This window comes from Paramisgurnus dabryanus, chromosome 16 (genome assembly GCF_030506205.2).
Source record: "Paramisgurnus dabryanus chromosome 16, PD_genome_1.1, whole genome shotgun sequence".
Classification (NCBI taxonomy): Eukaryota; Metazoa; Chordata; class Actinopteri; order Cypriniformes; family Cobitidae; genus Paramisgurnus; species Paramisgurnus dabryanus.
Window position 1 is genome coordinate 33,702,670 of NC_133352.1, and position 18,042 is coordinate 33,720,711.

At 35.7% G+C, this 18,042-nt stretch overlaps 1 protein-coding gene across 1 annotated transcript in view; it reads right to left on the bottom strand.

Annotated features, from left to right (window-relative positions):
* LOC135719263 (polycomb group RING finger protein 3) overlaps positions 1-18,042 on the bottom strand; it is a 68,278-nt gene that overhangs the window by 33,223 nt on the left and 17,013 nt on the right. Inside the window, exon 2 of the mRNA XM_065241890.1 lies at positions 6,173-6,276. Within this exon, the coding sequence (XP_065097962.1) occupies positions 6,173-6,187 (15 nt within the window). The 5' untranslated portion in view covers positions 6,188-6,276. The remainder of the gene's footprint in view (positions 1-6,172; positions 6,277-18,042) is intronic.

Below are 18,042 nucleotides of genomic sequence, written 5' to 3' on the forward strand. Positions count from 1 at the left end.
ATCTCGTCAATGGTGGGGAAAGAGTTAAAGGCGGCGTGCACGATTTTTAAGGTCGAGTACGGGCCGAGTACCAAAACACAGCAGCAGTAAGGGGCGTATCTATGTCCACTATGCGACAACGTTGCCTGGGTTGCGTATGTGTGGGACGGATCTATCAAAAAAAGGTCCAGATTCTATTTGGGTAGGAGTGTTTGTTTAGGTGATTTCATATGTCAACATTGGCTTTCAGAGATCGTGCACCCCGCCTTTAACTAAAAGAATACAAGAAAATTGCATCCACTACCAGTAAGTTCTTTGGACCCACCCACATTTTTTTGCTTCCGACACCCATGGATTTGTAATAACTAAAAAGAAGCTAGAAAGACCAATCACAATTTTAGTACGCAAACATTTCAATGATGTCATTTTAGAAAACAGATATATAAAGACATACTGTTTAAATGGTGAAGAGGTAAACGCACACTATTTCAGATGCAGGGATTCTATATACTATATTTACATTTTATTTGTATATTTGCAAAAGAAATAAAAAAAAGTTAAGAGCAAATAAAGCAGAATAGCATGTACCGTAGGGACTCGGGATTGTAATACAGCCCTGTAATGAAGCTCAATATGTTCTCATCAGGGAATAAACACAGGTGTATGTTATGGTATTTTCCAAAACTAGATTTCTAAACCTTCAGCCATGAATTCACCCATGATGTTGCAATAACACAATCAATGCTGTACAGTGTGAAATGAAGGCGGAGAAAACTGCCATGGGCTGCAATGAATATTACACTCTTACATCAGTTGTGTTCAATAAAACCTGGTGCTTCAAAGCCATTCATTTAGACACGAGACTAATGCATTAATCTGTGAAAAATTGCTAAAAAATATTAAGACTGCGAGCTTTGCATATTGCACAAGCATGTAGACTGTAAAAAATTTTACTAAAGAGTGCCGCGGGGATGACATCATTTTGTAGGCTAACCCGCAACCAGTGGGACATGGGTTTCTTCGCAATAAAGCCCATTCATTTCTCCCATAGACTTCTGGATTATAACAAAAAATTAGCTCTGTGTTTAACAAAAATTTAGGACACTTACACTTCTATGAAGGTATATTTGGTGCAAAACAACTGCACACCTGTGACAGTAAAATTTGTATTTGTAGAGATTATCCACACATGTGTATCAGTAAATTTGAAGTCACAGATGAAGAGTTGCAAACTTGTAGATTTTTTTTCTTTCCCTCAAATACAACACAACAGTTACACATTCACAAATCCTTCAGTGCAGCTGCACAAATCCCATTTTACAAATCACAGATTAAGAAACTCACAAGCTCACGTTTTTTGCTACAATTGCTGCAGTAAATATGGTGCATAACCTACTTGAACACCTGCATCAAAATATGTGAAGTCACACACAAATTTTGTACATTAGCAAATCAGTTTGTGCATCTGTGCGATGAGAGTTGCATGTGTGTACAATTGTTTTTTTCACAAATATTTTTTAATTTTTTTAATATTTTCTAGCACAAACACAAGTACATAAATGCAACTGCTTGAATCTGCTGCTACGAGTTTCAAACACTCTTTTTCGTGTGCTCTCTGTTTTGCACCAAATATCTCGAGATAAATGGTGCGAAAGTGATTTGTATACCTGTAGGCTATGGCGAGCACTGTTCAGCACTGCCCACCAGGTGGCGCCCGACACTCACTGAAGCAGAGTTTATTAATTACCACCAATGTTTCAGCAAGGTAAATCAAGGTATTATTTTCACCAAGTGGAGAATAATACAAATGGGAGTGCAAATTATGCACAGATGAAGGTAATTACATACAATATTCCAATGATTCATTAGTAAACAAAATATAAGTTCCTTAAATCTCAAACCATCAATATAAGTAGATTAAAAAATACAAGCAGCAAATACACACATAGGCCTACATATAAATAAGATACCAAATGATGTAAGTCCCATTCATTTTTAATATCATAATACCTATAAAAACAACCCAAATCAAAATCTTCTTTTAAACCATGTGTGCCCAATGTTCGCATTTAATATACCTAAAAGGCCTCCTGTCTAAGTAAAAATTGGTCCAACTCACCTCACCTTCTAGATAAAAAATACCGTGTCAATTCCTATCTGGACACCCATCTGGCTCAGCTGCAGTAATGTTTCTTGTCCTATCACCTTGACAGTCACTGCGGTTTCATATTTCTCATCATTAAACTCCTGTATGATAGCCAGCTTTTGACTAACCCTAAACCGAAGTGACAATGGTAAGAAAATAGGACAAAACAGTTGAGTAACCAATCTGTGAGAATGCCACGGAAAAGAAAGTCTGTGGCAGGGCCACGGAAATATGCAGGGATCCGTGAGAATGCCACAGAAAAATTAGCAAAAAATTCTATGACTATGCCACAGAAATTCGTGAGATCAGGTTGAACAAAATTTAATGCCTCCCCTTAATTCTTGAAGAGATCTTTTACTATATATTCATTAGATTCACTGTATTGTACTTGTCTGCTGCCTTGAACTTGAAAACGCGACACATCATGTGTGCGGCACAACGCTTCATCCACAGGTAGAGTCTAAATGAGCCCATGTTCGGCTTGGCTTAAACTGACAAATTCACATTATTTGTGAATTTAGCTGTTTTAGTGAGTATCATAGTAAACTACTGATTATGTCTTAATATGTCTTCCGAATGTAAACATTTTATTACATTCTGTCTTAAAGCCTAATAAACATTACCTGTTGAAGTCATTAAAGTTACTTAAATAACAAAAGAAGAGAAAATCACTCACTGGTTCTGACTGTAACTTTGTAAAAAAATAATAATCCATATTTACTTTAAAATAAATACCTTTTTTGCCAACATTCCTTAATGTTGAGCCCTGCTCTTTGAAGTAAGTTGGTTTATTATTGGTTTATTATGCAAGTTCAGCCTTGCATTATGTTTGTATCTTACAGTTAGTATAATGCATGTAATGAATTCAGGGCAAGAAGAATATTTATCTAATATGGGGTAATGTGAAGTATTATAATAATTACATGTCGTTTTCTTTCATGGGATATGGACCCCTTAAAAAAGCCTTGGACACCCCATTTATAAAATTCTAGTTCTGCCACTGGATTATTGATGTTGTATTTCAGCATATTAAGTGTATAATTAGTGTGTGCATATTGTGAATGAATTTAATAAACAAATTATTGATAGCCTTTAGTTAATTCACTAAAATTATCCTATATTCAGTTAGCCTATGTTTACTTTACTGACACAGCAGTGTGCCCAGGATGGTAAAATAATTATTTCTATGTATTACTAATAAACAACACAAGTCTTGTGCATACTGAGATCTATATTTATTTGATTGTTTTTTTTCTGATGTGTTAGAAGTCATATATGTAGAGCAGAGAAATAAGAATTTTTTTCCTGGGGTGCATGCCCTAGAAAAATACATATGGACCTTGGTATTTATAAAATCCTGCGTACGACCCTGCCCATGACAATAAGAATCCACTCTCAATAGTGTATTACGAGCTGAAGGTTTTTTAATCGGATCCCTATATAAACAATTACGAGCTACCCACAAGTCTAAAAAGCTGATTTGATTTGGGTTGGGTTAGCATCCAAAGTAAATGTTAAGAAATCAGAATAACTGTTTAGATAATAATAAAAATAATTTAGTTGTTCAGTAACCAGATTCAAAAAGACAGAAATAATCATCCAAATTAGTATATTAGAAGAAAAAGCATGTATCTTATTTATATGTAGGCCTATGTGTGTATTTGCTGCTTGTATTTTTTAATCTACTTATATTGATGGTTTGAGATTTAAGGAACTTATATTTTGTTTACTAATGAATCATTGGAATATTGTATGTAATTACCTTCATCTGTGCATAATTAGCACTCCTATTTGTATTGTTCTCCACTTGGTGAAAATAATACCTTGATTTACCTTGCTGAAACATTGGTGGTAATTAATAAACTCTGCTTCAGTGAGTGTCGGGCGCCACCTGGTGGGCAGTGCTGAACAGTGCTCACCATAGCCTACAGGTATACAAATCACTTTCGCACCATTTATCTCGAGATATTTGGTGCAAAACAGAGAGCACACACGAATAAGAGTGTTTGAAACTCGTAGCAGCAGATTCAAGCAGTTGCATTTATGTACTTGTGTTTGTGCTAGAAAATATTTAAAAAATTAAAAAATATTTGTGAAAAAAACAATTGTACACACATGCAACTCTCATCGCACAGATGCACAAACTGATTTACGAATGTACAAAATTTGTGTGTGACTTCACATATTTTGATGCAGGTGTTCAAGTAGGTTATGCACCATATTTACTGCAGCAATTGTAGCAAAAAACGTGAGGTTGTGAGTTTCTTAATCTGTGATTTGTAAAATGGGATTTGTGCAGCTGCACTGAAGGATTTGTGAATGTGTAACTGTTGTGTTGTATTTGAGGGAAAGAAAAAAAATCTACAAGTTTGCAACTCTTCATCTGTGACTTCAAATTTACTGATACACATGTGTGGATAATCTCTACAAATACAAATTTTCCTGTCACAGGTGTGCAGTTGTTTTGCACCAAATATACCTTCATACACTTCACAGATGAACTTAACTTTTATGTGGTCAAAATTTGGCTTTTACTGTTTTTAGTAAATCCATTTAGACTTCAATATTCATCAAATTTGTATTGATCTTACAATAATACATCATCCCTGCAGGACTCTAAACACTGCAAAAAATGATTTTCAAGAAAAAACATTCTTAGTATTTATGTCTTGTTTTCATTAAAAATATCTATGCTTATAAAATTTGCTTACCCATTAGCAGATTTTTTTGGCTTGTTTTATGCACAAAATCACTTAAATTTGATATTTTTGGTCTAAAACTAGACTTATTTTCTTTCGTCGTTTTGCTCATTAAGAAAAAGCATCTTAATTTAAGAATTTTTAAATATTTTTACTGAAAACAAGACAAAAATACTACGAATTATTTGCAGTGTAGATATTTGGCGCGTTCACTGAAAAAAAGGACTTTCTTACTTAGTATTTTTGTCTTGTTTTCAGTAAAAATATCTAAAAATTCTTAAATTAAGATGTATTTTCTTGATAAGCAAAATGACCTAGGAAAATAAGTCTAGATTTTAGACAAAAAAATATAAAATTTAAGAGAATTTGTGCATAAAACAAGCAAAAAAATCTTCCAAAGGGGTAAGCAAAAAAATCTTGAATTTTTTTCCTAAACACTAAAGTCAAGAAAAATTTGCTTACCCCATTGGCAGATTTTTTTAACTTGTTTTATGCACAAAATCACTTAAATTAGGTTTTTTTTTATCTAAAAACTAGACTTATTTTCTTGGGTTGTTTTGCTCATCAAGAAAAAGCATCTTAATTTAAGAATTTTTACTGAAAACAAAACAAAAATACTAAGAATTTTTTTCCTTGAAAATCATTGTTTGCAGTGTTACTGGACATTAGGTTACACTGCAAAAAATTATTTTCAAGAAAAATTCTAGAAAAAATTGGTTACCCCATTGGCAGATTTGTTTTGCTTGTTTTATCCACAAAATCACTTAAATTTGATACTTTTTGTATTAAAACTAGACTTATTTTCTTAGTTCATTTTGCTCATCAAGTAAAAACATCTTAAGAATTTTTTGATATTTTTACTGAAAAAAAGACAAAAATACTAAGAATTTTTTTTCTTGAAAATCATTTTTGCAGTGTAACTGGACATTTGGTTACACTGCAAAAAATGATTTCCAAGAAAAATTCAAGAAAAATTTGCTTACCCCATTAGCAGATTTTTTTCTTCTTTTATGCTAAAAATCACTTAAATTTGATAATTGGGCTTTGTGACACCTGTTCTGTCTTGTTGTGATAAAGTTTCCTGGTTCAATTTGGTCTCATCTCAGAAAAATCGGTGCGTCAAAATTGAAGTAACATGTTTAACTGGTTGGAGTAAAAACTTTAAGGGCAATTTCTTGCAAAGTTTCAGTGTTGCGTAGCTACACACTTTGAATTTTTAGGGCAGAATAGATCAGAATCTTAAAGGTAAGCAAATAATGACAATCCTTGAATGTGGAATGGACTGTTTCTCAAGTCATATTTAAAAGAGGAATGAGACATCCTATCGAACAGGAAGTGATGCTCTTACCCCTAATGCCGCCATGTGTCTACTGTTGAGGACCCGGCAGCCAGGATTCTTCTGGGACACACAGGGTGGCGTTAACTCTGCATCCTGTGCTCCACCTCACACACCTGCAACAAACACAGGCATTTATTTACTTTATGTATACACAAAACACGTGCAGGGAAAGATAATATTTCCCATTTGTTTTCGGTAAACACCATATTCCATTAAAAGCCATACTATTGCATATTCTTATCATTTCCAGGTCTTTCCTGAATTTTATAAAGACATACAGTGTCTCATAACTGAAAAATATTTACACTAATTTAAAGAAAGTTTTTTAAAAAAAATAATTTCAATCTATCGTCACTGGTTTGAGGACATGCATACGGTGGTGATATCAATAATGAATCCAGAACATCATATAGTTGTGTCACAATATTGTTTAATTATATATGGCCAAAGTTACATTGCACATTTGAAGTGACTCAATTCAGTATTTTTCCCCTCATGTGGCGCAGATCAGATATGACCCATGAACGTGTAAGCAGAAAAAAAACACACAGATTAACAATCTTCTTCGATCGGTTTCCAGCCTCATTCATATGTGGAAATAAATAACATTTGAATTAGGGCTGAGACGATTAATCGTGCAAATGCGTGTTTTCTCAATGAATGAATTTAAATGAATTATGGTGAAATGCTACCCCATTCAAGGCCAGAGGGCACTCTCGTGCAGAAACTCCATTTGTGCCACAGAAGAAGTAGCATTACAAACGCTATTCCCTGTCGAAGCATATTTATATTGCTATTCTTCAAATTGTTTCAGGTATTTTCATGATTATAAAGAATATTTAAAATTATTGTGTATGACAAGTTTCGCTTGTTTAAATGCACGTTATAAACGACTCAAACTCATAGTGATTTAGGACTTTCTACTAATCAAAGAGCCGTATTACACCGACAAGCTGTGCATGAAACATAGAATCGGAGCCTTGCGTTTCAGAATTGATTTCAGACACATATTTTTTTAATGGGAAACACGATGCATCGTCATTACATCCCTATATGAATCAAATACATGCATTCGCTTCTGCAATGTAAGCCGATCATGGGTGATTCTCACAAAATCCAGATTTAGAAGGTGTCCAGCATCAGAATTGTTAAAAAGCCCTTGAAGCCTTTTTTTGCACATATAAGATTTAGAACTGAACTAACATAACCATTATTTTTAGAGGATTAAACAAATATTTCCTCTAGAATTATTTACATTTTTTAGATATCATTATCATAAATTATCATTACATGATATTACATTAAATATATGCATTTACAAACTCATGTTTCGGTAATGAGAACTAAAAAGTTGTCTAGGTATTATGACAAACAAAATTTAAACTTTTATCTGGAGAGAAAAAATAAGAACTGCTTAACTGGTGGCCATCTTGAGTGTCACCGTCAATTATGTCCCTTCCAACATTTTTTTTTTAAATGTAAGTTCCTTGAGGGCTTAAACAATGATTGAAAGGATGTTGCGGAGGATGAGAAAATTGGTCTTGGACACATTTATATTCCTTATTATTGTCTCTACATTTACAAATGATCACCAAATAGCACATGTTTCTTTACTTTAAATGTTTATAGTATAACATGCACTGAAGCTTTTTATTTTTTAGATTTTTTTATTATAAATATTTCCATGTCAAAGAACCCAAATCCAGTCATGGACACGTTGCGGTAATGAAAATTTTCCCCTTAAATGTGGAAAAAACAACAAAATTGGTTTGTTTGATGTCATTTGAAATCATGTGCAAAATAGTACAAGAAGAGATGTTTGTAACTTTATGCTTCTTATTTTAATAGCATTTACTTTTTTAGCAAAATGTTTCATGACACTTCATAAGTCTAATTTCGCGAGAATCACCCGGTAGATCAGAAATTAACATATCAAGACATGTCATGCATTAGTTTTATGTCTTGTTACAGAAATAAAGCTCTTGTATAATAATTTTGTCTGTTTCCATTTAGGGGTGTGACGGTCATTATATAACCGTGAGACCGACGGTTATAGTTGAACACCGTCATTAGAACTCTATAACCGCCAAAACCGTGTTATTAAAATATTTTTTTAAACATTTTTTATTATAAAGAATTTTTTAATACTAATTAAAAACAACTGTTAACAGTCTGTGTTACACGCCCCCTCACGTTCTCACGCAGTGAAAAATACAGAACGGAGCAGACACTGACAACGCGCTGACATACAGGACAGACCAGGTTACTTTTCGATTACTTTTGAGATTTAACATATTAAACAAAGTCTCACCTTTCAAATCATCTCTTCCTTCTAGTTATTTTTTAGCATCAAATAAACATGAATGACCATGAGAAGGAATGTTGTTTTAACCGCGGAAAGGCGTAAGTACACTCCGCTTTTCAAGTTCAAATCCTCCCATGCTTATCTACTAACTCTCTTGAACGCACATTCACTGCTAGTTGTCTTGCTGTTAATTTTAAAGAAACGTAGAGCAAGTAGCTAATCAGTGTCTAGTTTATTCAAACGCCGGGTGAGCACTGTGCAGCGCGTCTGCGGAGAGCGTTTGCTGCGCGTGGCCATTGTGCTTTTACACCGGCTGCGTTTAATAACAATCTCAAGTTCACATTACTTTCTTTTACCTGCATTTATGAGCAAAACCTCATCAATACGCTTTTAATCCACTAGTGTTGTGCCGATAGACGATAGTATCGTGTATCGACGATCGTCCGACATATCGCCAATGGCAGGCTTTCATGGCGATAGTCATGACGATAGTTGGCGAATGGTTGTTATTATCATCATCATCATAGTTTTGCATGCTTTTCCTCGCATGAGGGTTTGTGCTTCACTTTACGCGGAGAGCTTGTAGAGAGAGAGTTCCTTCTTGCACGCAGATGCACTTAATGCGCGCGTCCCGGACTCGTTCTAGCACCTAAATCCAGCCCGTGGATGAGCAGCTACGCTTCCCTCTGTCTCACATGCACGCGCTCTCGCATCTGTCCGAAGTCTAAACATAAACTGAAGTAGTAATCCTTATGTATTTGTGCGGTTTAATGCGTTTCATGCGAGCTGAGGCAAACTATTCCTTTTGTTTAAAATATAACCCGCTGCATATTGGCGCCACTCTCGCTTACGTGCAGATAGCTGCGCTCTGTCTGAACTTGAAGTCAGATAGTAATCCTGTTTATGATATGCTTTTCAAGGAGTTTTAGCAATACATCCCTCGTGTTTAAAATATGATTGTGTTCCGCTGGACCAGTGTGTTTAAAAAGGCACCTCTGAGAGCACCACTGCTTGACACGTGTAACCTTCTGCAACAGCACTAAACAAATGCATTTAATTATTTTTATGTGCGCTGCGTGTGTCTGCGCAGGTGCATGTTTTTACAGTCATTAAGTAATCGTGTTAAAAATCAGGATTATGATTTTTCCCATAATTGAGCAGCCCTATCTCTGACATTTCCTTGCACTAGAGAGGTTGTTAGCGCGCAGAGGGTTAAAACCAGCGCGTGTCCTGTTCTCGCTCTCTGGCACGCAAAGAGCGTCTGGGCTTTAATGACGCACTCAGATTAATGGCATTAGTTTTAAGAAAGATGCATTCATGACGGTGTTGCTCTTGTTCTTTTTTCCACCAATCAAGTCTTGTCATAAATGAACAAATAAATAAATGAGTAAACTACTGCCCCGCCCCCCGATACTATCGTGTATCGCCGATCTCACAGGCTGACGATAGGACGATCTCAAAATGGGGCATATCGCCCAACACTATAATCCACATTGTTTTCGTGCTGTTCTGGTCCGTGTAATGACAGATATATATAGACACAATTACAGACATAAAAAGCCCAATGCACAAATATGTTTCTCTGAAGATTATTAAGATAGATAATAGATAGAGGATTAATTTATGCTGGGCAGAGAGTGACAGCGCAGTCTTCTGGCAACAGTGTGTTTTTTAAATATTTCATTGCTTTCTCTTAAATTGTTCAAAGTTATTACTGTTTAAAACACACTTGGCATCACATTCATGATTTTATGGTAAAATGACACTTTCCGGTCAATCCATGAGCATTAAAACAAGCAAAACGCCCCCCACCGACGGTTATGTGACGAACCGTCACATTTGACTCACGTCATAACCGTCATCACCAATTCTGAAACCGGCACACCCCTATTTCCATTGCATATCACAACATTTTACTTCCTCTGTGGTTTAAGCTGTTCCAGGTCAGTATGTCTTCCTTGAATTGTTTTGCCAAGTGTTTAGTGTAAATGCACATATTGGATACGAGTTGCTTTTAAAATAAGATGTTTTCAAAAATATTAAGTGTAAATCTAACATACATTTACATTTTTATCTGTGAAAAGTGGGAAAAGAAAGCATCAATCTGGTTTGCTTATCTATAACATTTTTAGGGCCCTATAATTTCCGCGATCATGAGTGTTAACGCGGAATTTCGCGGAATTTTAAATTTTTTGAATAAACTTCTGTTTTTGTGTGGGAGAAGAACGTATGTCCAGAGGAAATGCGGACCGGGAAGTAAATCTGGGCGAAACACCCCCTCCTGTCGTTTCAGACCCCCTCCAAAACACTGAAACCATGGCGAAGCGGCTCTCCACGACTCTGCTTTCGTCAGCAAAAAAATTTATAAATTCCACACTAGGCAATTTGTTCCGAGCAGTTCCCACATTACTTTTATGTGACCGGAGAACTGTTATGTTTTGTCAACATTCTGTTCACTGTGGGTACAAAGATACATGCGAGTCTGCAATGTTTCGGCTCTGAGAATCTCGAGTCGCGTGGATCAGCCGGTTACAAGTGGGTCTGTACTGAGTTTCCTTGGCAATTTAGCAAAACTGACTCAAGTGACTCACACAACCCGGATCACTTTAGTAAGTGAATCACAATAACCCGGATCCTTAAAAGGAATCGAGTTTGCCAGGCCTATCTCTCATCCACATCGCACTGCAACCATCTCACGCGCTCTCGCATCTGTCCGAAGTCTGAACACAAATCCTCATGTATTTGTTCAGTTTTATGCATTTCAAGTGAGCTGAGGCAAACTAACTATACCTCGCATTTAAAATATAATCATCTGCATCATGGCGCCGCTCTCTGTCTCTCTTTCGTTCGCACGTGCAACGAGCTGCGCGCTCATGCTGTCATATCACTATCCTGTGTATGTTTGTAAAGTTATTTGCATTTCAAGCAATTGTGTTTAAACTATTTTGTAGCTTTCTGCAACAGCAATAAACAATGCATTGAATTGAGTTGTGTGTGTGCGTGTGCGCGCACGTGCGTGTGTAAATGCATGTTTTACAGTCATTAAGTAATCGCGTTATCCCGTTTTTTCCCCAAATCATTTACATTTTAATCATTAACATTAAAGGCACACTCTTTTTGAGACCAAAATAACACTAAAGGGTTTGCAAGAATTTGCAAAAATTAAAACGGACAAAACGGAATTTGGGAAAATATAAAACGGAATTTGGGAAAAAATAAAACTGATTTTTTATAGGGCCCTACATTTTTAGGCAAGGCAAGGCAGGGCAAGTTTATTTGTATAGCACATTTCATACACAGAGGTCATTCAAAGTGCTTTACATAGAAATGAGAAAACAAGGAAAAATAGAAGACACACGATAAGATATTAACATCATTAGTCATAGCAAACCATTGTGATATACATACTGCTGTGTACATATGCAATTTCTAAATCAGTTTTACAAATCTTGCAACCCAAAAAAGGATAAAAATGGATTAATCGCTACATAGACAGCTCTTGTCGGCACCTCTGCAGGTGCCAACGCATGCATTTCTGTGTCTGCTTGAGTCCAGAGAGAGGGACGACTACAGGCAGCATGGGAGTTTCTGTCTGTTCACTCGTCTGTGAAATGAGTACACTTACAGACACTTCTTCACCACAGATACCAATATAGGTCATGTAAGTATATATATAAATAAGAAAGTGTGCCATCAGAATTACAGCAGCCATTGTATAACAGATTACTAAGTCAACTAGACTAGTCCTAAGCTGGCTTGACTCACACTTGTGATATCCATAGCACCAGGGCTCAAGGGGTTGTGGGAGGTCTACATGCTCACGAGTCACAACAGTGCATGATAAAATCAATCTAAATGCTGTTTTATGTTAATATGAGACACACAAATGCTAAGATGTAAACAACACTGGTCCAGAAGCACTTCCTGTTGTTTGTAAGTTTTTTTATTTTAAATTTTTACATGTAAATTTTCTGTTGGTTGTATTTTGTTCTAATATTAAGTAATATTAATAATATAAATATTTTGTTCAGTGTTAAAAAAATGAGACGGGAAGTGCTTCTGGAACAGTGTTGTTTACATCTTGCAAAATGGTCTATACTGTACACTCCAGACCTCCCACATTCCTGTAGCGTATACAAAATATTTTAGCTACAGAACAAAACTCTTCTTGAACAAATCAACAAATCAGTCTTCCATCGCTGAGGGGGCCATGTGTCTTTTTTGTGGTATTTTAGTGGCATGAAAGCAGACAGAAATCACTTCACAATACAGGAAACAGTCGCCTATCTCGCCCACAGACTGGAGCCGAGTACGTTCTTACAGGGTTATAAAATAACCAAGATATGGTTGGCACACAGACAGTGTTTTCTTTTTTACCAACACTGAACTAATATTTGATTACACCTTCAACTGACATTAACACTTATTAAATCAGGTGATTAGTTTGGTTTTGGAGTATCACACCAATGAAATGGTAACTGGGAGAGAAAAGTCATTGTGCAGTTCAACAGGCCACATACACACAACCGTGAGACTTTGACTACAAATGGTAGGTCTGTATTGTTGCCCTTTTATCATGGGAACCTCACGATACGATACATGGATACGTTGCGGTACATTGCGATACTTTTTCAAAATCAAAAATAGAGCTAACCTTTTTTTTACTTTTTTAAAGCCAAAGTGCTTCCACGTTGACTTTGAAAGCTGCAGGTGTTTTTAAATTTTCTGCCATTTTCTCACTCCCGCTTACTTCTGAGACATTGGCCCAATGGCTGTATATGACAGACAACTGGACAGGGACGACTACAGCAGCGGCGGAGGAGGATGCACACAGAGGGATTTGATGGGTTTTTAAAAATATCGATAGTAGAGATGTGTGACATTTTAGATTAAAATCATTAAACAGACTTTGGATTGAAATACAAGTTTACTGAGGGACAACATTTTCAAACTGTTCAAGCGGTTTGTCTGTTTGTTTACATGACAATGACGTTTTGGGGTCTTTTAAGAATGTAAAAATAACACAGACACTTACGTTCCTACAAAGATGTGTTGGATTTGTATTATCTGTCCCCGATGGCATCAATATGATTCGCAACAACAAGGAAATATATGTACTGAAAAATATGCGTTCAGTACTTATTTCCCCCACCATATATTTAACAGCTTGTTTTATTAATAAAACGAATTTGACGGATTATATCTATAATAACACAAAACATGATATACAAGACATAATTTTCCACGCATGCTTAGAATTGGTTCATTATTATTTTTTATTAAAACAGAACGACAAAAATTAGTAAAAAAAACCTTGCTTGTATTAAACAGGATATTTAACAAAAACAAATAGACGGAAATAATTTTACCCACCTTATAACATAACATACATAAATCTAACATAGATAAATCTAAAGATCCTTACATTTTTCAAAACAAATGATTGATTTGTGTTTTTTACCAAAATATAGCAACAACAATATAAAACAAGTTACGAAAAGAAATAAAACTTTTATTATTAACTCCATCATATGTATTATTAAAGCTTTCCGACTTTCACATTCACATACATTTTCTAAGTCAGAAAATTATTTATACCTTAAGGGCTCATTATACACCCGGCGCAAAGTGTTTTTTGCTAGTTTAAGCCCGGCACAGTTATCATTTACATTCAGGGCCATATTGTTTAAATAGCAAATGCATTTGCGCCTATTTTTGCGCCCTTGGGCGTTCTGGTCTGAAAACGAGGTACGTTCATTTGCATTGCTATATTGAGGCAACTACGCCATTGAAAAACTTAAACCAATGTTGTTTTTGTTATTTAAAGAGCATGTTAGTAATATGCGCCTACACTGTAAACCCGGATAAGTTCTACTAACTCAAAAAATTGAGGCAACTGATTGACGCTATTTTCTAAGTTTGCCAACTTAAAAGTTTTGAGTTTTGAAACTTAAATACAATTTTTGATTTGAATTGATCTAAACTTAGATAAAGTCTTATATAAATTAAATTATATAACTTATGTAACTTAAATTGTAGTAGTAGTTTAACTTAAATATTTTGTGGCAACTGATTGCCTTGTTTTTCGTAAGTTTCCTGTACTCAAATATCAACATTTTACAACTTAACAGAACACTGTAAAACCCGACAAGTTCAGAGTACTCAAAATATTCAAGTAAACTAACTACCATTTAATATTGTTCACAAATCACAGAAACATATCATGAGACTCATGAAAATTTGATACCAGTGAAAGTGTGTTGAGACTGAGCTCAGTGCTGACTTTCACATTGTTTATATGATAAAGCAACACATTATTGACCTAAAGCCTAAGCACATGCACTACACTTCTGAACAATGGTAAGCACAAAACTAAAAAAAATAGCAAACTTTTCTAAATCTCCAACATAAATAAATATTTAACACTACTGAGTCTTTTTGTTTCCTAAAAACCACATAAAATATCACTTAATTTAAAAAAAAAATGCTCTCGTTTTGCGGGCTCATGCAAAGCATACTGGGAACTGAACCTCCTCAACCCATGGTGTTGATTTAACTTTAAAATGAAGTAAATTTGCAGTGACCGACTCTTTCTTAGCTTACCTGGCAAATTGAACTTATCACAACCACCAAAAGTTTGTAATGGATGAATTTGGTCTTGGATGCAACTCGTTTAAAATACGTCTGAGTGCCCTTTCAATGATGACGTCACTTTTTGGTAAAAACCGCCACTAGAGGGCTTTTGACTTAAAATATTTAATTATGGTTGAATCTACTTTTCAAGTTCCCTAAACTCTTTACCTTTGGTGTAGTTGTAAAAACTCAAAAAAATATTTACTGTTAACTTAAATCTATGTTGAATGAACTCAAAAATAATAGTTAGCCAAACTTTTTGGCACATTTTGAGTACCAGGTACTTTCTATTATAAGTTAGTTTTACTGTTTGGGTTTTACAGTGTATAAATGAGATGGATTAAAATGTAAAATATTATTATTAAGACTCTTGGACATATATGAGGAACGATTACGAGACGTTAGACGGTGTAAATGGCATTTTTTTTTAAATACTACCCCACAGATTTACTGTATGATGACTTTGTACCTATGGATATGGTGAGATGAGAACCTTTAAGTAATGCTTTTCAAAACACGGTGCTGTCCGGTTTCTGAAACGCTCTCCACATGTATGTGAATCCTATATCTCCAGTTTGTTCCAAATTAAGTATTTTTTAAGAACAAACCTTTTCTTGCATATTTGCTAATTATTTTTTGAGATTACAATGATCATGTAGACTATCCATACATTAACAGCAATTAAAAGCCAGCTTATTTTACTTCCATAACTAAAATAAAATGACTTTTAAAGAGAACCAAAGGTTTTAATACAAAAAATAATTTCAATACAAATAAAAACAAGGCAATTTTTAACATCAATCTTAAACTGATGGTCTTCTTCCTCCGCTTAGTTTTTCAGTTTACAAATTCCACCATCTAAATAGGGAATCAGCATGGCGCAAACACAACTGGCTTTTAAAGGGGATGGGAGATGAGACTCTCTTAGGTTTATTGCATGTTACGCCCAAAACACACCCATTACAAGAATAGGAACAACCCTTTTAGACTGTGTGATAGGCGCACAAACCATTTTTCCGGGTATTACATTAGCAAAAGTGGATTCAGACACACCCATTTAGGGGCTGTTTACACTTGGTATTAAGATGTGTTCTCATTGATCGGATCACAAGTGGACGAGAGAGACACATCACGTTTACTCCTGGTGTTTAAATCAGTGTCTTTTGTCCACTTTCGACTGCTTTTGTCCTGAATACTTTGAGGGGGTGGTCTGTGAGACGGTGGGCGAGTCTCTCTGCTGTCATTCAAACGGGAGCGGGAGTAATGATGAGTTTATATGGACGTGAACTAATATTATGTCAGAGTCCACTGCTTGTTTAGCAAGTAAACATGATGCTGCACAGTGTTTTTTACGTGTATATGTTAGAGCTTTCTCAAAATTTTCAGCGCAATTGATGAAATAGAATCACGCAACTTTCACACGCTTTCAAAACGAAACTACGGAGATCAGCCGCTTTAGTTTTATCAATGAAAGGCTAAAATAGCGCTGTTCACCGTGTGTTCACACAAAAAGTCAGAAAATACGCAAAACTTGTGTTTAGTACCTCAGATTAGATAAATGGGCGCAGAGAAGGCGGTCGCGTGTGGTTGTTTGAACACATTCAACCACATGTGCGTTTACACTACAAAAGCAATCCGATCTTAAGTGTTTTCGACTACCTCTGAATGTGGTTGAAAGTGGTCGAAAGTGGACGCGTTCAAACCGTTTTGAACACCGTTTACACCTGGCATTAACGTCGTCCACTTGTGATCCGATCAACAAAAACGCATGTTAATGCCAAGTGTAAACAGCCTCTTAGGCGCTTAGATCATTAAAATAGGGCCCAATGAGTGCAATATAATTTAACTAGCGATCATGTGCGGTGCTGGTGTGATTATGTTTTTTGCGCCACAGAGAGCAAAATATTTTAGTCAACCGTTTAGGCGTTTCTGAAGTGAGGCACCAAAATCTGTGTTCTGATTCAGTCCGGTAGATACCGGCTATATAGGCAGGCACCGGGGTACCCAACACTACATGTAAGGAGACCTGCGGTGTATGTTAATAAAAACGGCTCATTTTAAGGTAATAAAACAATACAGTTCATTATGTAAGGTCTTTATACATCACTGACAATATAATTATGTATATTTTATTACACTTCCTTTTAAAAGCAGATCCTTTAAAACGTTACACATTGCACCTTTAACGCTAATAATGTTGTAAATAACATTTCATTTCTTGCAAAAACCGATCTATTGGCTTTACAAGACGTCAATGTCACCAATAATTCATCAGAAGTCATGATGATTACTTTTGTGTTGGATTTATCTGCTTTTTGAACTCTCAAAATGCTGTTTACTTGCATTATATGAATCACAGAGCACTGCGGAAGTGCAGAAGTGTATATGGTTTTATTACAGGGCATCTTAGACTTTATCATAGAAAAACAGTAATACTTTTCTGCCAGTTTCTTGCACATTTGCTGCTCTATAAAGGACTTGCTGTTATCCGCCAGTGCCTATTGAAGTGCTCTGGTAGACAGCCGGGAACACTAGCAGCTGTATAAAGCTCTCTGTGAGGACCTAATGAGAGGCTGCACTATAACAGATTTACTAAGCTGAGCAGTTTTGTCTCCAGAAAATGGGTTTGTGCGAGACGCCAAGGCTTAAATGAACACGGGCCGGCACTCTGCCAAAAATAGTGGTTTACACTTGTTACAAATGGTCTTTCATGGTGTGGCACACAAAAAAGCATCAGTTAAGGAAAGAAAGGTCTATTTGGGGAGCTGGGAGTGACCAGAGCTACAACGCTGGACTTTAAGATGGCTGAACAATTGAGATTTACTGATGTCATTCAGCAACCTGATAATACTGGTTACTGCTTTTCAAAGTGCAAGAGCACCTGGCCTAATGAATTATTAAATGACACGATTCAATAAACCTCTTCAACAAAAAGATACCA